The sequence below is a fragment of the Natator depressus genome, chromosome 24, assembly GCF_965152275.1.
Source record: "Natator depressus isolate rNatDep1 chromosome 24, rNatDep2.hap1, whole genome shotgun sequence".
Taxonomy (NCBI): domain Eukaryota; kingdom Metazoa; phylum Chordata; order Testudines; family Cheloniidae; genus Natator; species Natator depressus.
The window spans coordinates 4,405,004-4,429,599 of record NC_134257.1 but is presented as its reverse complement, the minus strand read 5'-3'; the positions used below and the strand labels follow the sequence as shown (position 1 = coordinate 4,429,599).

General features: G+C 54.4%; 1 protein-coding gene across 2 annotated transcripts; it reads right to left on the bottom strand.

Moving 5' to 3' along the window:
- Positions 1-6,758: 6,758 nt before the first annotated feature.
- CRABP2 (cellular retinoic acid binding protein 2) lies at positions 6,759-24,525 on the bottom strand. Of its 2 annotated transcripts, none has more exons than XM_074938514.1 (4): positions 24,276-24,525; positions 9,564-9,742; positions 7,735-7,851; positions 6,759-6,969 (listed from the first exon to the last, which is right to left on the bottom strand). In XM_074938514.1, the coding sequence occupies exons 1-4, from the start codon at positions 24,343-24,345 to the stop codon at positions 6,919-6,921; spliced, it is 417 nt and encodes a 138-aa protein (XP_074794615.1). In that variant the 5' UTR covers positions 24,346-24,525; the 3' UTR covers positions 6,759-6,918. The 2 variants fall into 2 exon arrangements, with proteins under 2 accessions (XP_074794615.1, XP_074794617.1); XM_074938516.1 differs by lacking the exon at positions 24,276-24,525 and adding an exon at positions 17,079-17,293.
- Between the last annotated feature and the right edge of the window lie 71 nt (positions 24,526-24,596).

Genomic DNA, 24,596 nt, shown 5'->3' with positions numbered 1-24,596 from the left:
CATAATCTGGCTTTGATCTAACTAAACATGCCTCTGTGCAAAGAAAACATGAAGACGGATGCAATTATGCATGGACATTCCCTCCCTGCTCTGAGCTAAGTACATTTTATTAAGGCAGAATCACCAAGCCACAGAACACACAGAGCCCTCACCTCCGCATATCCCCCAACATACACCTACAAAGCCTTTACTTGAAATGGGCCTGAAATCGCAATATGTCTATTAAGAAAGCTTCCCCAGCATGTGGAAGAAGAGGGTGACTGGATCCATCGCTTTGGTTCTATTAGCCCTGGAGACAGAGAATGCCCAGGGCTGAACTGTGATAAGTATTTGTTTTGGGGGGGTCACCAGATGGCGCTCTTTCACATAGTCTTACAAGTTTGTTTTCTTGGCGGGTGCGTGAGCAAGATTTTAGTCTTGGAAGAAACACTGCATTGGGGTTAATTCTGTGATGCTGTTTCTTCTAGGGGCAGTTCTTCCATGTAACAAAGGAGTTTGCGCTCTGCCTTAATTGCACTAAATAGAGTCAATTTTGGGGTGCAGAGTTGCTCCCTGGGGTGTGATTTCTGAAAGAAGGGATGGCCCAAGTGCCATTTGCAACCACCTCTCTTCCGGGTCTAGACTATAAAGTCTGAACAAGCAAGTTTCACTAAGCAGATCCCCAGATTCTGCCTCATTAACTTCTCCAACAAGAGACGAAGCTGCAAGGCTGCCTGCCCCATAGGCCAGCTGTTGCTCGGCAGAGGGAAACGACAGTACAACAGGAATTCGTGAACAGGCCACTTGTCCGGTTTTGAGCCTGTTTTTCTCTGGTTCAGCTGGTGTCCGGTAGCACGCCTGGAGGGTGCCATTTTGAAGAGCATGTCCCCACCGGCAACACGACCTTACCCCGCAGGATGCGTCCCAGGTTGCTGCGGGGGGGGGGGGGGGTGCTCTTCAAAATGGCATCCTCCGTGCAACATGACCTCGCAGCACCAGGCTTGATCTCCTGTGTCTGGCAGAGACCTGTGCTCCCCTCTCGGCTCTGCAGATGTTATTAAGAGCCAGCCCAGGATGCATTAAAGCTGCTCCAGGAGGGTGTTAGCTGACTCTTTAGGGGCACTGAGCCCTCCACAGCTTGGACTCTGCAGCCCCTCTGTGTGCTGGGAATTAAATCTCCTCCCTAGCTCCCACCCTCCTCCCCTCCCCCAGCAAGAAAACGTGGAATGCAATCCCCTAGGGCACTGGGGCAAAGAAAGCCCAGGCCGGAGGCTTTAAGAAGGCCTGTCAGGGTGTGGGGGGAAGGCACAGGCAGGCAACCGGCCTTTCAAAAAGGAAAGCGATTCCCACCATGACAAATGGTTTAATTATTTCAGAGGCCGCTTCCGAATGGGAGAGCACAAAGGCGGAACAGGCCCCTGCGAGAGCAAAGGGCAAACCCCTAACCCCTGACAAAGCAGCAGCAGGAGAGAGACTGGAGGGTCAGGAAGATGATGCCTTAGCAGCTGGATTCCACAGGGTTTAGAGGGGGTGTATGCAGCCCCCTCCCCATGCCGATCTGAAGCGAGGAGGTCACATTATTGTTTCACCTGATTGGGCCTGAAACCCACAAGCCTGAAGGCCTTGGGGAAGGAGGGAGGGAGTTGCCAAGTTTGGTTGGACGTATTCCTGGAGGTTTCATCACATGACATTCATTTCATTACAGAGTAAACTTTAATTCTTGGGGCCTCCTGGGCAATCCTGGAGGGTTGGCAACCGAGGCAGGACGTCAGAGCTTTGGAATCCAAACCCAGACCCAGCTGGGACTGTTGCAGCTGGCCTCTGAACAGGACAAAGCGAAAGCCCAGTGCTGAGCACCCTGGCAGCACTGGGGAGAGGACAGGAGAATCCTGCCCCAGTCCCTACGCTGATGGCCCCATTTGCAGGCGCTCAGGTTTCCAAGCAGTCTCAGCTCCTGTTTGACATGTGCCTGGAAAAATCCCCTTTAAACTCAAACCGCTGCTCAGCACAGCTATGGGGGCTGTCCCCAAATTCTCTCTACCCAGCTGATTCACTAAGATACGCCTGGCACTCTAGGCACATAGCACAAACTTTACAGAACTCACAGCCAGACAGAGGATCTCTGTCCAAAAAGCAGATATTATCCCCAAAATTTAAATTCCTTTCCCCCCCCACATACCAATCCATAGGATTTGCCATCACTTAGCTCTTCGGCTCAAGATACTGAGGCTTGTGTGGCAGCTTTGAAGGACCTGGTTCAATATCCAAGATTCAGGCATTCCATTCCCCATCATCATAGTCACCCCCAGAGCATGTGCAAGCCCTTAGTGCTCTGTTTTATACCCTGCAGGGGCTCCCATAATGCTCTGCTCTTAAAGGGGTACTCTCACCTGCCAAATTCTGCCTTCTTTTCCCTCTGGGTAGTAGCCACTGGTACAAGGAGGAGGGACAGAATAGAGTACACTGATCCAACATGCAGAAGAGCAGAAGAAAGGCCTGGATCCTCACCGGGTGTAAATCAGCCTTGGTCCATCCATGCCAATACCAATTTACAGCAGCTGAGGATCTGGCCCACTGCCAGCCAATGGGGCAAAGAAAGACCGGCACCATTTCAGGGAGCCCGATCTGCTCGGGGGTCAGGACTTCGGACGCGGACTGTGGTGTGGTGAGGCGTTTCTCGGTGTGTCATCTCCAGCAGGATGCTGCAGTCCGTGGAGTCCCAGCCCAATTCGAGAGGCCAAGCTGAGTCCAGCAAGCTAATAAAGAAGAGGAACAACCAGGGAGGATTGAATCAGATCCTCCTCGGAAGCGCAGCCTGGCTGAGAAGCGGGCAGGAATCTAGTTGGTCTCGGGCTAACAATGCAGCATTTGTGTCTTTTCCCTGGGCGGTTGGCAGGGCTGGTATTAGCTGGGGCTTTTCGGCACCCTCTGGGCCCCTGCGTGGTCTTTGATTGTTGTTACACTTCGCACCAGCCGGGCTGGAAGAGCTTGTGTTGTAATTAGAATCAAAGGATGTGATTTTACAGCCAGGGGTCCTGGCCATGCCCAGTCCAGGAACCAGAGAGTAAACGGGGCAGGGGGAGGGGAAAGAAAGAGATTGAAAGAGCCTCTCACCCCTCGGGACATTTCAAACCAGGCTGGGAAACGGCTCTAGAACAGGGCGCTGGGCAAAGGAATTGTTATTACTGGGGTTCCACCAGCGCCCCTCCTGAGAGGGGGACCCTGGTGCGCTAGGGGCTGTACAAAGTCCCTTCCCCAAATAGGTCACAGGTTATAGCCGGAAAACCACAAAGAAAGGATTATAGTATCCCCATGTCACAGATGAGGAACTGATTAAGTGACTCACATGGGCAGCACGTGGCCCTGGGTCACAAGGCCCCCCTCCCTCTCAGAAGGGGGTGACAAGTGGAGATGGGGGGGGAAAGAGACACCCCCTGCATTGCTTCTTGCACACACTGAGCACAGGACTGCCCTCTGCAGCATGTCCGCAGGTGCATCGTCCCATCTAGGTCGAAAGCGCTCAAGCTTTCGGTGCCATCATCGCGTCTTGCTCTCCGCCTGCTATCCAGGCCACACTTTCCCTTCCTTTAATTCCACCCAGTTACTTTGAGCAGGAACCGCTGCCTCTGTCTTGGGGTCTCCCATCCTTTAGATTCCCAGGAGCATTTCCCTCCCACCTTGGTGCTGCTGCTAGTCTAGGTCCCCAGCTGGTGTGAATCGGTGCCACGGCACTGACTTCAGTCTGGCCCTGAAGGAGCATGAAACTCGGCATCATCACAGGAGCAACCATTCCAGTTCATACCTGAGCTGGGCCTGAATCCGGAGCAGGGGATCCAAACTCACTCAGGTTTCGGCAGGTGACAGGAAATCAGACCTTGGAGCCTTTGGGAGTGGCCAGCCCATCCTGACCTATCTACTTCCACAAGACTCCAGGCTTTGATCACCTTGGCAGCTTTTACACCACCCCCCTAGCCATAAGTTATCACTATACGTGATGCTGCCAGAATTGTGTAAAGAGGCATCAAGGCTCCTGGAAAGAGGGCAAGCGGAGCTGGTGAATTTCACCCCCCCCAGTGATTTCCAGGAATGACCAGGACAAGGCATACGTTCATCAACCGTTTATTAGAGAGAGTTGGGTCGGAAGGACATTGTGTTCCAGGCAAGATCCAATGCTGCGCAGACCCGCAGGAAACAGGCTTGTTCACGGTTTCCTTTTTAATAAAATATTAACAAATAAATACTCAGTAAAAGTTGCAACGACTGAGAGAGGAGAGAGAAAGCACAAGGCCCTACACGGGAAGAGGAATGCATCTCGACTAGGTTACAGCTGCTTCCTACGGGAATATGAAAAAATATTCTGTATAAAATAAAATCAATGCCAGGTTTTTAAAAAAAAAACAAAACACTTTCCACCTTGAAACTTGAAACTCTTGCTGTCCAGAGGGATGCGATGCGGGAGGGGGGAGGTGTCTCAGAGGAGATGAATTACCCCTGTGCACAAGCCTACGCAGTAAGTCACATGCAACGCGGCATAATGTTAATTTTACGAAGCCCAGCCCTCCAAAGGACCAGTTATGTGAACCAAGCCAATGAAGAACAAGTCCCATCCAATTCCGATACTTCAGTGCACCGGGAATCACTTTGCAGATGGTCTGCAGGACAACAAGAAAGCAGTGATTGAAGAGGAGAAGGTTGCCAGGGGGCGTAAACCCGGCCCCAAATATTTTTTTAATTGAGCAGGGTCACGGAGGGGGCGCACTTTAAGCACTGTCTTACCAAAGCTGCTGCTCTCAGGTTGTGATAAACCCTCCTACCCACCCACACTTTTGTCAGGCCCCCTTAAGCTCTGGGTGCATTGTACCATACTGTCATTTACACAGAGTACCTACTGTCATTTGGAGAGGCTCGGTTTTACAAACTTTACAATTTTATGGACTCCTCAGTCTCAATTAGGGATTCTACTGTAACACGGGGGAAAAAAATTTAAATGAACGATTTGTCACTCCAATTGGCCATTAAAAAAGGCCATTTCTTGACCACAACAAAAAGAAACAACCCTTCTTGTTCCCAAAATTTCAACCAGGTGTTGCAGAGGCCAAGCTAAAATCACTCCCCCCCCCCCCCCCCCCAGGTGTAATGTACCTCTGAAGACAAGGCCGGCTCAAAGGCAATACACCAATTCACTCACTGACGCTCCATTTTGAATGGTGTTTTCATGGCGCATATAAAACCACAAGAGAGCCCTGAAATGTGCCCAGCGGGACATTCCCCATCCGCCGTGGATAAGGGCTTTTCAATGCAATGAAAATGTTTGGGGAAAAAATTGTTCAAACATTTGAGGTTTTATTGAAAAATGATTTTTTTTTTAAATGAAAACCTGAAATGTTGTGTCTGTTGATATGTTTAACACGGGGGGGGAACCCATCCCATGCAGTTCCTGGTATTGATCACCCTAAATGGGTCACATGTGGGAACTGAAGCCAGGATTGGAATACCTGAGCCTTTGGGATGGGCTGTTCCTATTAGGGGAGGACAAAGCATTGTGCTGTGTCAGGGTGGGTTACAGAGAGGTAAATTCCATCCAGAGAGAGGGCAAATAATGCAGGGGGATGAGAATCAGTGCTCCATTTGCCCACAGTTCAAGCACATTCAGAGCACGTCACTCTACAATCCAGGTGCCTTTGGGTTCTGCCCTATAAGTAGCTTCAGCCCCACTCTCGAAGGGAATCTGATCTCCTCAGCGCACAGCTGCTAAGCTGTTTGTCCCATGGGAACGAAGATCTTGTCTACACGGGAAAGTTGCACCAGCTGAACTGAAATCGGTTTTAAAACCAGTTCACTTTAACCAGGGCAAACCCCTGCCTGTGGATGCTCTTATTCCGGTTTAAAAGCATCCACTAACGGGTTTGTGCCGGTTTAAATTCACGCCTCTAGTTAAACCAGTGCAACTGTCAGAGGGCCTCCCTGGCTGGTGTGGAGCTGGGGTAAGGACTCTCTACCAGCCCTGCTCCCAGAGAAGAGGAAATTGGGGTGTTGCCAGCATGCAGTGCACTACAGGTACTCCCTACATCTGGGAGGCTATGGGGGCAGAGCACAATGAAGAGCAGCCCTGGGGCTGCTCTAACTTACACCGTGGGCTGGGCACAGCACCAGAATACGAGGAGGGCAAAGCCACTTTAACCCATTCCCCCACATCCCGGCTCCACGTGCAGGAATGGAATAACCCAGAGTCAGGCCTTGGGGATACAGCGCCTGGAAATGCAGATGTGTCTCGGAACTGCCAAGCATTTCGGCAGCTGTTGGCTAAATCAGTGAGGAGTGGCTCTCATTGTCTCAACCCGGCTCATACTCCAGGGGCCCCAAAATCGTCCAGAAGTGACAAAGCAGAACCCTCAGCCCAGCAAGTCCTGGGCTGCCAGGTTTGCTCAGCACATGGGCCTGATCCAAAGCCCACCGAAGCTGATGGAAAGCGGGCTTTGGCTCAGAGCCATCTCTGAGCCGAGCACAGACCAAGGTGAGCATTCTCCAGGGCCCACCGTGAGCTGGCTGAGAGAGAGCCCCTTCCCCATCATGGCGCAAACCAGGCAAACCCACTGTCGCTGGGAGTGACAGCTTTGTTAGCGCCATCTCTAGCCAAGGTGGGGATGAATACATGGGGACCCTCTGTGTCACCCACTTGGACGAGGGGCTGGGAGGAGTTCACATTGCTCTGTGGGCTGTCTTAAACCATCTGTGCATGGACAAAGAGAGGTTGGGGAGGGGGGGAAGAGACCGGCTGATAGTGGAATATGAAGTGGAGCGGCGCCGCTAGCCTGCATCATGTAAACGGGATACTCTGGAGTCCGGCGGAGCGGTTACTGAAGGTCGGCGGAGAGGCTGCAATTGACGAGTGGGAAGGGGGCGGTGCCAGGAGTACCCTCCGCTGCCCAGCGGGGCGTATCACTCCCTGATGTAGATCCTCGTACAGACCACGTCGTCGGCTGTCATGGTCTGGAACAGCAAGAGGGGAAATGAACGAAGGGAGCAGACACCAGAGGCAACTGCTCAGAGCCGGGTCACTGAGAGTACGTTTACACTGCAATGTAAGCCCACCCGGGTGCACAGCACAGCATGGACTAACACCCTCCCCCCCCAACCCAGGGCCCTATGTCCTGTCACCTCCGCACCTCGGGCAGCCATTTACACCAGTGCCAGCTGGGGGGGTGCGGGTGTAAACGACTGCACAAGGTGCAAGGTACTGGAGTCAGACCCTGCCCCCCTTCCAAAGTCCTGTCCCAGCATGCACTGGGCACGACGTGACCCCTGGGATGGAGTCTCTGGGCGGGGAGTTGTTGGAAAGCCCTGGCCAGTTCAGCACACTGGTTGTTTGCAGTATAGGCAGGATCCTCTCCCAGTACAACCAGTTGGGTTGGGCCTCCTTCTTCCCAGAATGCATTGCTTCAGGCGATGCAGGTGCCCCGGGCACTCTCTCCTGGGGCACTGTGGGATCGCTGCCCAGGCTGCCCCAGAATGCACCAGCCAGGCCGCCGACCCACAAACACAGGTGACCCAGATGGCCACCGCTCAGACGAGAGCGTCACAAGCTGGTTACAAAACACTGTTGCAGCTGTAGTGTAGACAGGGGCATTCACTCCATGGGCAACCCTTGCATTCGCAGCTGGAGCTTAACCACCCTGCGCCAGAAAGCAAAGGGGGTTCACAGCAACAGGGGGCGGTGGGGAGCATTTAACCATTTGCACGCAGAGGCCAGCCTACCAGAATGAGTTCTCCATCGTTAGTCATTTCCCGGGACCAGGCAGTCTTGGGCCCTTCCCCCTTCAGCAACCTTTGTTCGCAGACCATTTTGTTCTCACTTTCCCATTTGGCCAGGCTCTGGAAGGAAGAAAGAATGGAGAAGAGCAGTGCAACCGCATTTTAAATCCCAAAGCCTCCACCACGCCCCTACTAGCCCAGCGGCAGACAAGGCTCGTCCATCATGCACTAGGCAGGCCCAGCCCGTGACAAGAGAGAAACTGACAATTTGTTCCACACTCTAGTGCGGTCTGACAGTTGCGTGGGCTCATCCGTCACCCGGAGGGGCGCTGGGGGGCGGGATGGGATGGTGAGGAAGAAAGGAGCCCTCGCCCCTTCAGGAGGAGGGAACGGGCTGCTAGCTGCAGAGGCAGGAGTGCGTGTGTGTGTCACAGTGAGCGACTGCAATCCAGTGTGTGTGTGTGTGTCACACACAGTGAATCGGAGTCCAGACGTGTGTGTCTGTCTGTCTGTCTGACGCTTAGTCCGTGTGTGTGGTGTCACACCAAGGGACTGCAATCCAGACTGTGTGTGGCACACACAGTGAGTCAGAGTCCAGATGTGTGTGTATGTGTCTAACACTTGTTCCGTGTGTGTCACACCGAGTTTGAGACCGGGACCCGAGGGGTGTCACACAGCAAGAGTTGGAGTTCAGGGTTGTGTATGTGTCACACTGAGTAAGCTGCCCCTTTACAACACTTTGATCAGGGGCATAAACCAGAGCAGGTAGAGCTCCCCCAAGACCGCATGGGGGGTGATGTGACGAAAACCTCCCCAGAGCTCACGGCCAAAGACGGGGCAGCCACCCGGCAAGGCTCAGAGTCCCCAAGAAAGAAGCCAAGCCGGGACACAGTGGGGAAACCCCTGTCGTATTTGTCCTGGCAGGGAGCGCACAGAAGGGTCTTTGCATACGACAAGCGGGAGGAGGTAAATAGCAACAGGGATTGGCCAGGCTCAGAAGCGTCTCCCCCATATTGATTAAGGAGGGAAGTTTGCTTGGATATTTATTAGCGTCTCCGCTGCCTGGAGATGGGAGCCAGGAGGATCACGGGACGAGGCATGAGGAGGCCTCTGCCACCCTTGCGCTGGGGCTTCTACGGCGCCAACTCGTGACCCATCACCCTCCCGGGCGGCACTTTTATCCTCCGCCGGGACACCATCTTGTGATGTGTCCCTCCTAACTGGGGATCCCTACGCCACCACCATGGCTCCCCGAGGGACTATTTGACCCCGCCTCGTTAGCAGAGGCAAAGGCTGAGCGGTTGGAGAGGACATGGCCCTTACGGGACAGGCTCAGCCCTCTTCTGAGGATGTGGGATGCCCTCTGGTGACTCAGCACGCCCCACGGCGTATCCCTGCCCCATCGGCACGGTTACCAGAGGGACTATTTTCCTCCACCCCATTAACAGAAGCAACAAAGGCTGGGCCACAGCGAAGAACTTGACCCTCACGCTACAGGCTCAGGCCTGAGCTTCCTTGACTTCTGGGATGCCATCTTGTGACTCATCACTTACCACGGGTATTCCTACGCCACCGAGAGGACACCCAAGGGACTCTTTATCCCCTCCCCATTAGCAGGAGCAAAGCGGTGACCAGCTGGGTGCCCTCCTGCCACCACTGGACTCATGGGAGTCTTGCCAGGGACTTCCATGGGGGTAGGATCAGCCCCTCAGCCAAGGCCTGAGCTATCCAGGGATCTCTCTCTGCTTCCCCCCCCCAAATAAAATAAAGGGGACTTAGCTCCAAAATGCAGGGGCTGTGCAGCCCCAGCTGCCCGGAGCAGCTCGCCCTACCTTGCAGGGGCGCCCGTCCACAGTCTGCTCCTCGAACTCTTCCCCGATCTTGAAGTTGATCTCGGTGGTGCGCACCGTGGTGGAGGTCTTGATATAGAAGGTCTCGCCGTCTTGCTTGATCTCCACGGCCGGCTTGGAGGCTGCAGCCACCGCGATCTTCCTCAGCATCACAGTGACGCCTGCAAAGGAGATGGCGTCAGACCCCCTAGTGCAGGCCTTCAGCAGGAAAGAGGGACAGGCTGCCCACCAGGGTGGGGACTCCCTGCTTCACGTCTTTCAGGCTGCCATGCATAGCAGAGATAAGTTGGGCTAGGGGACCAAAGCACTGGACTGGGACTCAGGACATGAGCGTTCAATTCCCAGTGCTGCCACCAACTAACGCTGGGCAACTCGCTCTGTGCCTCAGTTTCCCCCATCTGTAAAAATAAGGCTCATAATTCTTCCTTGTCTGTTAAGACTGAAGTCCTTGGGGTAGAAGCCGTCTTTGTCTGTGCAGCGCCTGGCATGATGGGGGCTTTAGTCTCACTTGGAGCTTCTAGGAGCAATTGTACTACAAATAGTAAGTGGGGACAGAACTCAAGTGCTCCTGAGCCACCTGCACTAAAGGAGAATCCCCAGTAGCAGTAGAGGGTTTATGAGACAATGTTGATCGGTCCAATTCTCTCCAGTAGGGGGCAGTGGCAACATACACAACAGCAGCTATGTTACAGTAGAAACCTGAGGGGGGCAGGAAATGGGGTGGGAGACAGAATTCTTGTTGCCACGTTACTTAATCTGCACAAGAGACAGAGAGGGGGAAACGTGAGAAGACAAGTGGTCTGCCAAAGACAACAAGGGGGATCTAGTCCTAGACAAAGAGATGTCACCTTCCTCTGGGGACAGCTCACCCTGCACCATGGGTGAATGAGGGCTTTGTTAGCCCGCAGGGCAGAGCTGGCGGTGGGAACCCATACAGCTCCTCCCTGCAGCTTGCAGAACGCCGGAGCCCGGGACGGTGCTGCAGATCGAGGGGTTAGTAACAGATCGAGGACGCTGGGTTTCTCTTTATTTGCCTAACAATCCACTAGCCCTTGATTCAAACCTCTAATAGCCATTCAAAAAACAGAACCTAAGGCTATGCCTGCACTTCATCCATGTAAACACCATCCACTTCAGTGGGGTCACTGCTAATTTGCACAGGAGAGGCAGCGCAGCCTAGTGGGTAGCACACTGCCTAAGAAACAGCAGGCTTGGGTTCTGTTCCTAGTTCCAACACTGAGTGTGTCCCTACCCTTCTCTTTGTCTCAGTTTCACCAGGTATAAAAGTGGGGGGTAATGAAACTGACTTCCTTCGTGAAAGGCTTTGAATCTACTGAATGACAAGAGCTAGGGAGCGTGGCTGTTACATTTGGGTCAAGCCAAGCCATCCGACCCTAAATCCTCCCAAGCCCTCGAACAGCTGGGATTCTACATCGGCGTGAACCCAGCCCAGAGAGGTTAAGTGACTCTCCGAGGGGAAGAAGGGAAGTAATGATCTCTCCCTCTGGGAATGTTTTATTGTTTCTGAAAAGGCTCTTTTGAAACCTGAAGTTGTTCCAAGTTCCAGAGGCTGCCAGTTTTTACTTTATTTTATTTTGGGGCTCATTGATTATTTGATGCAAACAGAGATTGCTGTGGTTTCATTAAGGGCGTGGTAAGGTTAGTCCTCTTGTAAAAATTGCTTCATGATGTTAGGTCATAAAAATAACAATTCTGGCATGTAACAGATCGTCTTTTATCCTGCGTGATCTCAGGGTAATGGATATACTTGGACTGCTTCACTTGCCAGTGCACTGGGGCCACGTCTGGGGTGGAACATGGCAGCTGTTTAACAGCATGCAGCAACGCTGCACAGGGCTCACTCAACCTGCACGGAAATGCAGCCACTTCTGGGGTGGGCCATGTCTACGCTTTAGCAGCTCACAGCAACATTACGCTTCACAGCAATTCAGTGGAAGTGAGGGAAAATATTCCACCTCAACAAAACTCCAGGGGGAATTTTAGGGAAGCCAGTACAGCCACCATGACTGGAATTTGACAACAAGGCTTGTGAAAAGGGCTATAGGATACTGAGTAGCCAGAAGCAGGAAGGGTCTTGTTTTACATCTCATCTGCACCATCTCACCTGCATCAAGCTGGGGAGTTGGGCTTAGCACTGACACATAGGGAAGAGTGCCCCCTATTGAATCACCCACCCCGCTCCCTGCTGCACAGCGCCCCCTAGCGCCTCTGTGCTCAAGTACAATGAAGCCATGCCCGAGAACTTGGACTAACATCCAGAACAGAAACCCGAGCACATTTCCATCTTCAAAGCACTTTCCAGACATGATTACATTAACCCTTTAAGCCCTGAGAGGTAGGGAAATAGTGCCATCCCCATTTTACAGATGGGGAAAACTGAGGCAGAGAGCGGTCAAGGCCCAGATTTTCAGAAGCAGCCTCTTACATTGAGTGCTGAGCCTGAGATGCATGGGGCCTGATTTTGTGAGGTGCATCGAGTTGCAGGTGCTCAGCACTTTGGATAAAACAGGTCGCTAACCCTGGGCACCCTATAAAAATAAGGGCCTGATTCTTGGTTACACCAAGGCCTCTTAAACCAGCTAAAGGGGCCTTAAAATGGGTATAAGTGAAGTCGACAGAGTACAGCAAAGGGGCCTCAGTGTAAATAAGACTCAGAGTCTAGTGCCTCCTCGTTACCCAGTCATAATGAGCCCCCCGCTTACCAAACAGCCTCACTGAACCCATCATCCATCATGAGACTCCCCCTCCCCCCTCCGGCAAGCAGGGAGTGAGACGGAAGCTTTGATGTCCCAGGAACCAAAGGGCTGGTTTGTCTTCTCAGAAAGCTATGTGACATCCCTGCTCCATGCACTCCCCTCCTTTGTCCTCCGCTCCAGTCCCAGGGCCCCTCTGTCCTCCACACCACATTGCTCTGCTGTTCCCCTGGGCTCCTTCCCCAATGCAACAGCCTCTTTGCATGCCCAGGGCTTGTCTACACAGGGAAATTGACCGGAATAGACATCCTAGTACAGAATAAATGTGATTTAATCCCAGGATAATTCTGCGCTTTGGAAGTGAATTAAACTAACCCAAATTAAGGCTGTTTTTATTCTGAATGAGAATAAGCGGGGCTTAATCTGGTTTAAATGTGCACTTTTGGTTAATCCATTTGAATTTCCCCCAGCAGACAAGGCTATCGGGCAGGCACTGGCTGAGATTCTGTGACCTGTGTTATAGCATTGCCAAGTGTCCAGATAGCTGTAGCTCTTCTTAAATCCCCAGCCCCCGGAGTCCTGTGATAACATGAGACTCAGGCCTGATCTACACTCAAAACTTAGGTCGACCTACCAAACCCCTAGTGTAGACACAGCGAAGTCAATAGAAGAATGCTTCCGTCAACCTAGCTACCATCGTTCGGGGAGGCAGGACAACCCCTTCCCCCACGGTAGTCTACATCTATTTGTCCCTCCATTGTGACTCTCAACACCCACCCTGCTCTTCCAATCTTGGGCTCCCCACCTACAGCTCTGCCGATGCCCCTCAATCCTGGCCCGCATCGCTCCCTGCTCTTCCAGCCCGGGAGCCTCTCCTGAGCATAGCAACTATGCCAAAGGGTGAGAACTAGCCCCTGAACCCAGAGGGCTGCAAAGATACCGCCCCCCACTCCCAGCTACGGAGGTGACTAAAAACAGTTCCAGGTCATCTGACATCGAGACGTTGAACAGAGCCACGCACAGACTCTGAGACACCCTCCAGAGCAGACTGCCCACACCAGCTCTGAATATTTTCCACATGCACCCCGGTGTTGGGCTAGCAATGCTATTCCACGCTCAGAGACCCCGGTGCCGGGCCGAGAGCTCTGGGAGCAGTTGTTGCAGAGGGTTGGTTTTGCCTCAGTTCATGCAAAGTGTGAGCTGGCGGGGGGCTGGATGGCTCAGGGAATGTTGCTTTCAGACACCTCTGCATCAGAGCTGCTCCGGCCACACCGTTTATCTGTCCCCTGTGCCAGGGACTGGATGCAGGGAGGGTGCAAGACCTTTGCACAAGCTCCACACAAGCTGGGCAGATCCCCAGCGCAGAGGGATTCTCAAGGCATCACCTACTTTGCAGCCCCTGTACGCCACCAGAGGGGTGTGATTCTGATTGAGAACCAGGCTCACTGCGTCTGAAGATCAAGGAGACTGGCCCCACGGACACTGTTGTAACCTCTGGGGAACAGCCCACTCTAGCCTGACCAGGACTTCGGGGTAACCAAGACAGAGGCTGTCCCCTAGAGAATCGGTCCCGGATCTTGCCCTGAGCCCAGTGCATGCTGAGGCAGGGCATTGGGCCGCACTGTGGGGATGCCCATGCAGCGCAGATGGGATCAGAGATGCTCAGGTTCGCATCTCGATGCCAGGAGTTAAGGCACTCCCTAGAACATCCCAGGTGTCATCTCACAGCCTGCCTCCGGGGGCTGCATGAAGTGAGTTCTCTGGGTCTCAGCCCTGTGGGCCATGTGACATGAACGGGTGGGATTGCAGCCTGGGTCAGGGGCTCTCAGCCCATGGGGAGCAGAACACATAGTGTCGGGGGGTCACAACGCTCCTGCTCTTCCCCCATAGCTAAGGAGAAGGGGGATGCCAGCTAGATGGGGCGGGGGGGTAGGTACAGAAGAGATGGAGAACTAGTGACCTACATGGAGGAAATTTGCTGGGTCTCAGCTTGGTTCCTCAGGGACAAATGTCCCTGGGCCTGCTAAGAATGGTGCCACCCCCTTGTTAGCTGCCTCAGCAGATGGATGGGGGGCTTCCCAGGGCTGGGACCCAGGAGCTGGGGGAAAGCCATACGGCTTCTGCCTTTGACCCCCTTATTACAGTGAGTAACCGAGGACTCCCGAGCTGCCGACATGGGCGCTCCCACCAGCACAAAACCCACTTAGCTGCACTGAAGAGGACCTCAGCATAGGCCCCTAGACTCTCCCCTCCCCGGTCCCCTGGACTCCTGACCCCGGGGGGAGAACGGGATGCGGGCGGGCAGGCTTTGGAACGTAGGATCTCCCGCGTACACACACAGCCTGCATCTCATGACAGGACCAGATCCAGCTTCTCCAAGCGCAAAATGCTCCCTGCCCACCCTAGCGCTCCTGCTCCGGGAGCTGGCCCCACTCCAGACGCCTCCAAGAGGCTGCGTTTCCCTTCGGGCTGGGGCGAGCCGCTGGAGAATGCGGCACCAGCCTCGGGATACATTGCCCCGGCTGGCCGGCTGATGGTCCTTTGGCACCAGGCATGGGGAGAGAGAGGGTCTGATCCGACAGGCTGCTCCGGATGCTGAGTCACTAATAGTTTGGGGAGGGGAGCGTGAGACACAGGAGCCATGTGACTCTGCAGTTGGAGAAGGCAGATGATGCTGATGCTTGCGGGGTTAAAGAGGGTGATTGTCCCACCCCCGGCTTCTTGGGCTAGGGGTGAGCGAGTGCAAGACCGAATCAGATCCCCAGCCGGTGTAAATCAGAACAGCACCACCGACCGGCTGAGGATCCGGGCTGCGGTAGGCAGAAGGGCTTGTAAACAGCCTAGAATATCCTCTGTGTTACTTTGCCCCCGCATTGCTAGCTGTGGCTATGGGGGTGTGGGGAGCAGAGAACAGCTGGCATCTGATGAGGAGTGAAACCAGCAGCTGGGGCCAGAGCTCTGAGTTCTAATCCCATCTCTGCCACTGACTCATTGCATGGCCTGGGGCAAGTCACTTTCCCTCTCTCTGCCTCGGTTTCCCTTCTGCCAGCCGTACAGCGGCGGTAATGATGCTGGGACACCTTCCCAGGCAGCTGGGAAGTTTAATGCTCAGAAAATGATGTGATATCCATGGATAAAAGCTTATTATGGATGGAAAGAGAATTTATCTTGCGTGACAAAGACATTAGACAGGCAAAGGAGGGTGTCAGATCATCTCCAGAACAGTCAGATCCAGAGGAAAATGGGTAGGTTGAAACAGAACCCACTCTTCACACCACCTCTCAGAAAGGGTAGGCCAAATCTATGTACTTAGTTCCCCTCTCTGCACAATGAGGCTACTCCCATACACCCACCTCTGCAATGCCCAGACAGGTGGGTTCTCAAGTCCCCAGTTGTGAGGCTTATTAGGGCAGGATCAGAGCCCTGACTTTCCATGACGGAGCCTCGTGCTGCAGAGATATAACAACCCCAGCTGCAAAGCAGCACCGTGGATGCTCTGTTTGGATGCCAGCTGGAGTTTAAATTCCTCTCTGTTATTTGCTCTCTGGGCTTGGCTGTTCATGGGATAAATTTGCTGAATAAGGAAAAATAAGAGAGGGGAACGTCCCGGAGACACAGATCCTGGCAATCCAGCCAGCAAGATGCTCCATGCTAGGGATGGGTAAACTCTTTATTATTGCTAGTACAGTAGTGCCTGAGAGGCCTCGGTCAAGATCCGAGCCCCACGGTGCCGGGCGCTGCACAGACACCCAGCAAGAGACAGCCCTGCACCAAAGAGTTTGCCATCTAAATAGAGAAGACAAAACGACACATACAACTCCCCCTGGCTCTTCTATAAAGCTCTCCAGCCATAGCTCTCAAAGCGCTTTACAAAGGAAGTCAGTGTCATTCTCTCCATTTTACAGCTGGGGAAACTGAGGCACGCAGGGCCAAAGTGGCCCACACAGCGTCATCCAACAGGCCGGTCACACAATCCCACTCTCCTGATCCCCAGCCCAGCTCTCTTCATACTGCTCTGAAGTGAAACCAGAGTAAGAGAAGGCTGGTTCTTATTTTACAGAAGAAGGAAACTGAGGCACATCAGCATACAGTGACTTGATGAGGGTCACACAGGGAATCCAGGGCTGAGCAGAGAATAGAACCCAGGTCTCCTGAGCCCCGGGCCAGGGGCTTGCACCACACGACCAGCCTTTTTCAGTGCAAAGACGTGAGCCGCTATATATTGACTGGTTAGCCTGAGCTGCCTGCTGACCATCCCCGACTAGGGGAGGAGAGATGGGCCTAATGTCCCTCTGATCTTGCAGGGGAAGAGACAGTCAGTGACACGGGAAGCAGAGGGGGAGGTTACGGGTTTCCCCAAACATTTATCACGTATCTGCCCGCAATCCGGGCTCCATTGTGCCACGGCTGCACCAACAGAGCGAGAGATGATCCCTGCCCCGTCTGACAAGACAGGCCTGGGCGGGGCGAGGTTGATTAGCTCTACATTACAGATGGGGGAAGTGAGGAATTCAGTGGCTTTCCCCCGGGGCACCCAGCAGGTCAGCATCCAGCCTGCCTGTGATTCCGTGGCCCAGAGACATCGGGGGACTCCCCATGTAAAATCTAGCCCATGGAGCGTGGGTTATTCTTGCAAACTGGAGGGTGGAGTGGGCAGCTTTGCCCCCAGCTGACCGATGCAGCAGCTGCTTGGGTCTTGGAGAAGGAAGCCAAAGCCGCGATGCAGAGGCAACAGCGCAGCTCCTAAAAATCTGCCTCCTGCCGCTTTCTCGTTGGCGCTCACCTGCCGTGGGTCCCGGACGCAACGGGACGTCGTTCTCCCTGCTGCTGCCAGACTCTATCCGCCCCGCGTGGCCTTAAAAAGGTACTAGGTCATCGCTCCGTCTGCACTTAGCTACAGACTGAGCCAAAGTCTTCACAGCGCCTCGATGAGCGGCCCGGGACGCAACGGAGCTGCAAATCCCAGCCCTGCCACTGGCCCCGTCATTGTCTGGTTTACTCCAACCGGCAACGACATGGTCACGCTACAGCGGCCCGGAATCCCGATCGTGGGCTGGCAAAGATCCAGGTTGTACAGAACAGGAGGCCCGGCTCACGGGAACAGCTGCATTGTTCCCCGGCTAGTCAGAGAGATCGCAGCCCAGAAGCAGGGCTACCCTTTGGGTGCAGAAGGCCACAGTTCAAATTCTTGGCTGTTTCTTCTCCTAGTCTGATGCCCCAGGGGCCAAGGCGTGAGCGCTGCCAGCCGAATAGACCGCCCCACCATTGTTCAGCATTCCCATCTCCTCACAATACGGGCCTGTCTCCGAGCAATGCAATGCCCTGGAAGCTGCCCAAACCTCGTGCATAGGTCATTGTTCCCGTTGCATTCCACGTATTGTGCTGGGGCACCGGGTTAGGGGCTCGGGTTAAGGGTGCCAACCTCTCTCCCTGGAGCAAGGAAATTCAGCTCTGGCTTCTGAGCCGTAGCTCCCAAGATGTTTGGTTTGTGCCCCCCGCCCTCACCATTTCCAGGGGGCAGAAACCAGACAATTCTTGTGCATCTCGGCAATGCCACATGACCCACGCTGGTGCCTGTGGAACTCATTGCCACAACGTATGGCCAAGGCCAAGAGCTGAGCTGAGAGGACTGGGCACGTATATGGATAATGAGAACATCCAGAGTTATAATGGGAAGGGTTTAAAAGAGGAAGCTTTGGATATAAATCCTCAGGCATCAGGGAGGGAAGTTTCTCTGTGGGTAGGTTATCCCATGAATGTCCAGTAGAGTTTTCTTTGCAGCTGGCCACTGTAGGCAGGATACTGGGCTAGATGGATGCACTGGTTTGGCCCAATCTGGTAATTCCTATGTGCCTCTCTGAGAAAGCTCAGCTCAGCCAGAGACTGGTCTCAACCAATAATTAGAGGCTTTCTATTCTGCTCTGCAGCTGGATTGAACAAGTTACAAGAGGGTGAGCTCCCTACACATCTGGGTGAATTCAAACCCAGATGTGACATCCCAGTTCAATGATTTGCAGAAAGAACTGCTCACTCTGCGTGTGTGGCGGGGGAGGGAGATCAGGTCTCTTTAGCAGCACGGCCAACCCTTGTGATTTTTATCACAAGCAGCACAATCTTAGGTGTTCTGCTTAAAGCCCCAGCTCCTGGAGTCATGTGAGGACCTCAGCTTTCATTTTAAAAAAAGGTCCTAGCCCTCATGCGTGCAGGAAGAAGCTTGAAAAAGGAAAGTGAACATTACCCTAAAAGCTCAGACACCAGAAAGCAAAGATTATCATTTTTAAAAATCTCATGAATGTTTCTGTCAACCTCACTAGTTCTGGAGTCCTGACTCATGACTTTCAAACTTGCGGGGTTGGCCGGGGTGTTTTAGCGGCCCCTTCTCCCCACAACTGGGCACCGAGATCGAACAAACAATTGTGACTTTTCGAAATCTTGACTTCGTGCATTGCAAGTGACCCTCATAAATCCCAGAGTTTGCAACATTTACACCTGGCCTGGGCTGCCTCAGAGACCCTCACACAACAGCGGTTTACTACTTCAGGAAGCGAAATCGACTAGAAACAAAGGAAGGAGGAAACCAACTAACCAAGTTCAACTACCTAACCTTAGCAAAAGCCTGGGGAAGCAAGTCCGATCTTTAAATTTTATGGTTCATTATCTTGAGTGTCCCCTTTATAGCCAGCCAGTCCCCCCACAAACCAGTAGGTGCCAGGAGCGATCAGCTTTGTTTAGTGCTGCTAAGATGCCAGTGAAATCCCGCACCTGATAAAAGTCGGGACCCCTGTTGGTTTTGTGGGAAAGCCCAAGATTTACTCGATCAGCTGGCAGATTTATATTTCCGCTAAGGTTTCTCCAGCGCCTGTGAGTTTCAGCGTCGGCAATTCGGAGACAGGGAAGGGGGGGTTGTGGGGGGAGAGAACCAAATGAAACATAAGTAAGTGATAATTATACTGAAGTATTTGTTACATATCCTCTAACCTGGAAAATATTCTGCTCCCCTCGCTTCTCGTTTCACCAAGACAGGGTCAAGCGGAGGGGAGAGCGAGCGAGCTCTGGCAATGGGGGCTGTTTCGCCCCACTGCCTGGTGAGGGTTTGGGAGGAATCTAGCTGGGCTGGTCACTGACTTTTGTATTTCAGGACAGATTCTCCAAAAGGCCCAGAACCCAGCAGCTCCCCTTGTTCTCCGCAGTGAGGGGGAGGGCATTTTCCTTTGTCCTCAGTGGGGGGAGGGGGTCTCTCCATTGTTCTCCAGTGGTGGAGGGAGGGAGGAGGAGGGAATTTTTTCATTATTCTCCAATGCGGGAAGGGGAATATTCTCCATTGTTCCCCAGTGGAAGCTCCTGAATGCTTAGGGCTGGGAAATCTGACCCGAAAAGCATTTTCTTACACCCGGGGCCATTTCACCTTTAAGGGGCCGGATCCTGTGGAAGGCGCTTGAGACCTCACTAGCCCTGGAGCAAGGGGTTTCCCCAATTTTAAATTCCCAGGGTGACACCAGGAGCCCAGATGCCCCTGCCCTACAACATCCCCCCGACACACACACACACTCCCACCCCACCACAAGCTTTCCTCACTAATCGTTTCCTTCTGGAAGGACCCCCAAGCCAGGCTGGCTTCACACACAGCTTGGCATCTCCTGCCCCGTTGCAGCAGCCTGGATCCCAGCTCCCACACAGCCACTCCCAGCACAGATTTTTTTGGAGGGCGGGGGGCCTGTGTCTTTAAGAATGCTCTTCCTGCCCCCCCATCCCCACCCTATACACACATACCTTGCACAAGCTACAAGCTTGCACATGCCCCCGCCCCAAGGGCTCTGAGCCAGCTGCCCCCACTTCAGTGCAGCTCTTGAGGAGGGGACCGAGTCTCGGAGCTCTGGTCAGCTGACTCGAGCTCGCTGGGCTCGGGCTGTGGGGCTCAAAACTGCAGGGTAGACTGTCAGTTTCCCCTCACAGGGTCTCAGAGGCCAGGCTCCAGCCAGACCCTGAATGGCTACACTGCACTTTTATCGCCCTCAGCCCAAGTGCCATGAGCCCACATCAGCTGACCCAGGCGAGCCCCTGTCTTTGAGTGCGGTGGAGACAGACTCACCCGTAAGTACCTGGGGTGGGATGCGTTGTACCACGGAGGCTAATGTGCCGTGCTCCTTGGTCACCAGTGGCTAGATCACCTGGTCAGGTTTATTCCTATCGCTCTGATGCAGGTTTTAAGCTCACAGACATTTAGTGCCACCACTAGACTCTCACACCTTTCAGATCCAGGACTCCTGGGTCCAACAACCACAGCCGACCCAACCAGCAGCACTTATAGTGTGGCCAACAACGCAAAGGCATCAGGGCCCCCTCTCACGTGACCAGCAGTTGCCTCACAGAGTGGGCTTCTCAAAGAGCAAAGATATGCGGGGATCCTGTTAGCACAGCCACTTAAGAAGTCCTCCTCATCCCCTTGGCACTTTTCAGCCATAGCTCACCAACCACTTTGCAAAGGAGATAAGCATCATTAACCCCACTTTATAGATGGGGAAACTGAGGCACGGAGCAGAGACATGATTTGCCCAAGGTCACCCACCAGGCCACTTACAGAGGCATGCCTAGACATCAGGTCTCCTAAACACCAGCCCATTGCGCTATCCTCTAGGAACAATCTGCCTAGACTAGGGGTGGGCAAACTATGGCACGGGGGCCGCATCTGGCCCTTCAGATATTTGAAATTGGCCCTCAAGCACCCACTGGGGAGCAGGGTCCAAGGCTTGCCCTACTCCAGTGCTCCAGTTGGGGAGCAGGGTCAGGGGCTTGTCCCGCTCCATGCGTACCATGACTCCGCATGGCTCCTAGAAGCAGCGGCATGTCCCCGCTCCGGCTCCTACATGTAGGGGCAGCCAAGGGGCTCTGCACACTGCCCCCGCCCCAAGTGCTGCCCCCACAGCTCCCATTGGCCGGGAACCATGGCCAATGGGATCTGGAGGGGTAACGCCTGCAGACAGGGCAGGATGCAGAGTTGCCTGGCCAGGCCTCCATGTAGGAGCCGGAGCAGGGACATGCCGTTACTCCTGCACTGCCCGGAGCCTGCATCCCTGACCCCCTCCCACGCCCCAACCTCCTGCCCCAGCCCTGATCCCGCTTCTGCCCTCCAAACCCCTCGGTCCCAGCCCGGAGCACCCTTCTGCTCTGCAGGGACACATGCGGCTTCCCAAACTGCATCCAGCAATGAAGGCCCGAGAGCGGGTGCCAAGAGCTACAGCCCATATATAAACACACCCCAGAGAGCAGCAAGGGCTGCCCGAACATTGCTCAGGGTCGGTGGTCAGAGAAAGACCAGAGCTTTCTGCAATCGACCGGGCGTGACAGTTACGAGCAGCCCCAGAGCCAAAGTGCACACAGGGGCTTTGGGGAAAGTTCAGAGGTGCAAGGCAGGGCTTAATTTGTAATGGAAGAGGTGCCGGGGCTCAAGCCATTTTTTTACATTCATAACTGATGCAGCAAGCCCAGAGGTGCCGGGGCTCTGAACTGCCCGGCCCAGAGGTGCCGGGGCTCTGAACTGCCCGGCCCAGAGGTGCCGGGGCTCAGCCGTGGCACAAATTAAGCGCTGCTGGAGGAGAAAATAGCCTGGAGCAGCGGTCTGAACAAGGGACTGCCCGTCAGGACTCCTGGGTTCTACTCCTGGCTCTGTGAGGGAAGGAGAGTGCAGTGAGCAAGTGGCAGAAGGTCTGTGTTTTCTTCCCAACTTGGCTGCTGATGAGCTGTGTGACTCTTAGGCAAGCCCCCCCTCCCCAACCGTGCCTCAGTCTCCCCGTCTGTAAAATGGGGATAACCATACTAAGGTGCCATTGTAAAGCACGGGGAGATCAGTGATTAGATGGGCTGAGCCTTGTTAATAATTCAGGCTGGTCTCACCACATCTCTAATTTATAAGGAAGCCTTTTTTGGCATGGGGGGAGGATTATAGATCGTTATCTAAAGGGGCTTTCACATTGGCTCCTGCTTGTTTGTTACAGGTGCTCCCCGATCACCCACACAGTCCCTACAATCCCCCTGTTACAGGAGAGGGTGGGTGAGGGTCTGTGGCCTGCGATGGGCAGGAGGTCAGACTAGATGATCACAATGGTCCCTTCTGGCCTTAAAGTCTCTGAGTCTATAACAACCAACAAGCAGGGAGAGTATTGTCTATGGTGGCAGGGGGCATGAAATGGAAGCAGCGCGCTCCCCCCCCCACCTCCTTGGAGCCCCTAGACTTTAGAGGGGCTGAGTGGGGAGGAGCAGTTGCGACCCCAAATGAAACCTCACAGATATAACAAGAAGGGGGCTAATGAGCCGTGCCAGGACCCCAGATCCCGGCACACCCCTGAACGCTGGATCCAGTAACCCCCTCCCTACAGTATCGCAGGGTTTTTTTTACCCCACCCCTCTCTGCAGAATCAAAGCACCAATTCATTTTGCCTCACAACCCCCTCTAGGGAGCAGTATCGTTCGATGGGGGAAACTGAGGCACAGAGCCACACGCTCCCAAAGTCACAGGCTGAGCTCATCACTGAGCCCGCCATGAGCCCATCCGAGAGTGCGTCGCTCCCTCGCATGCTCGCCCCGCTCAGCGTTTACTCACCTCCTCTGCAGCTATGTGGGGCTGGCTGGAAAGTCCCATCTTCCTCCCGCCCCAGTGCTGACGGGGTGCACAGGAGAGAAAAAGCTGGCTGGGGATCAGAGCTGAGGCTGGACAGACCCTCCCTGGGTGCTAGGTGGAGCACCCTGCACCCATGCATGGCAGCAAACGGCCAGAGGGTAGCGCTGGGCTCTGCCTCCCCTGGGGGAGAATTCCGGTTCGATTCCCAGCTGGTCCAGCCGGCATCCCAACGGGATGATCTGCAACAGGGCCAGTCCTAACCTGATTGTCTCCTGCTGCTGCTGCCTGGTAGATCAGACAGGGCAGGGGGCTTGGTGTGAGAAGGGCACTGGCAAGGGAGGATGAAGGACAGAACCAGGAAAAAAGAGGTGAAGAGAAGGAAAAAATTCCCTGCCCCCATCAGACAGTTTAGTCCCCATTACATTAGCCACTGGGGCCAATTCTCCACTCACTCCCCAGTGATTTTTTAAGGGCTACTCCTGATTTACACCAGTTTGCCAGGAGAATCAGGCCCATTGTAGCTCAAAGTCACCCATGAGCCCTGAGGTTCGGTTTAATCCAGCGACAGGCTCCCTTCAGTTCCACCCTGGGGCTGGATCCTGATCTCCGTTACTCCAGTGTAAATTCAGAGCCACTCCACCGAAGTGACTCCAAGATTTACACCAGGGGAAATCAAAGAGAAGTACAGTAGCTCCAAGATACTTATAAGAGCTCAGGGCTGGATTTCTGGTCTCCGTTCCTCCGAGTGTAAATCCAGAGCTGATGTACTCAGTGGAGTTACTCCAGGTCCGGTGTAAATCCAGAGCAATACCACTCAGCAGCCTGACTCCTGGTGTCAACCCAGAGCAATTCCGTTCAGGGGCACCAGAGAACATCCAGAGCAACTCCACTGAGGCCAGCCGAAGCAGCCGTGAGTGGTGGAGTGACTCCGGATTTAGGCCAGCGGGAGTGAGATCAGAATGCGGCCCCGGCGGGTCAGGTTCCTACACCCCTCCGAGAGCCCATGTCTGGATGCGCTCCAAGGAGCCAGCCCGCTCCCTGCCCCAGGGGGTGATGCCGGGTTCATTTCGAGCAGCTGGCTCGTCTCACCTCACCCTGAGTCATCGGTTATTTCTTTCCCCCCACCCCCAGGCTCCGGCTGGCCTCCATGCTCAGGGATCCGGGGGGGTGGGGGCAGGTGCTCAGGGATCCGGGGGGGGGCAGGTGCTCAGGGATCCGGAGGGGGGGGTGCTCAGGGATCCGGGGGGAGGAGGGGGCAGGTGCTCAGGGATCTGGGGGGAAGAGGGGGCAGGTGCTCAGGGGATCTGGGGGGGGGCAGGTGCTCAGGGATCCGCGGGGGGGGGCGCAGAGCTCCCACCGACTCACCCAAAGCTTTCAGCAGCTCCTCGAAGTTCTCCGAGTGCTTCATCTTCCAGTTGCCGGAGAAATTGGGCATCTCGAATCGGGAGCAGGCAAAGCAGCCGGGTGGGGAGAGAGAAATGCACCGAGCAGCACCTGGGGGGAGTGATGGGCGGGGGCAGAGCTTTTGCACGGGCTAGTCCCCTACTGACCTCCTGGCCCCTGGCCCCTTTGCTCTCCCCTAGCCTGATAAAGGACCTGGCGCCCCTTCCCCCCACTCCTGGCTGATGGACCCCCACCCCCTTCTCTCTCTGTCTCCTAATGAGGCTTCCGCTGTCTGCTCCGGGC

Coding starts and splice junctions, on each gene's coding strand:
- CRABP2 (XM_074938514.1), bottom strand. CDS start 24,345: ATGCCCAATTTCTCCGGCAACTGGAAGATGAAGCACTCGGAGAACTTC. Junction 7,852..9,563: donor TGGACGGGCGCCCCTGCAAG/GTAGGGCGAGCT, acceptor TCTTCCTTCCAG/AGCCTGGCCAAATGGGAAAG. Junction 6,970..7,734: donor ACGATGGAGAACTCATTCTG/GTAGGCTGGCCT, acceptor TTGCTGTTCCAG/ACCATGACAGCCGACGACGT.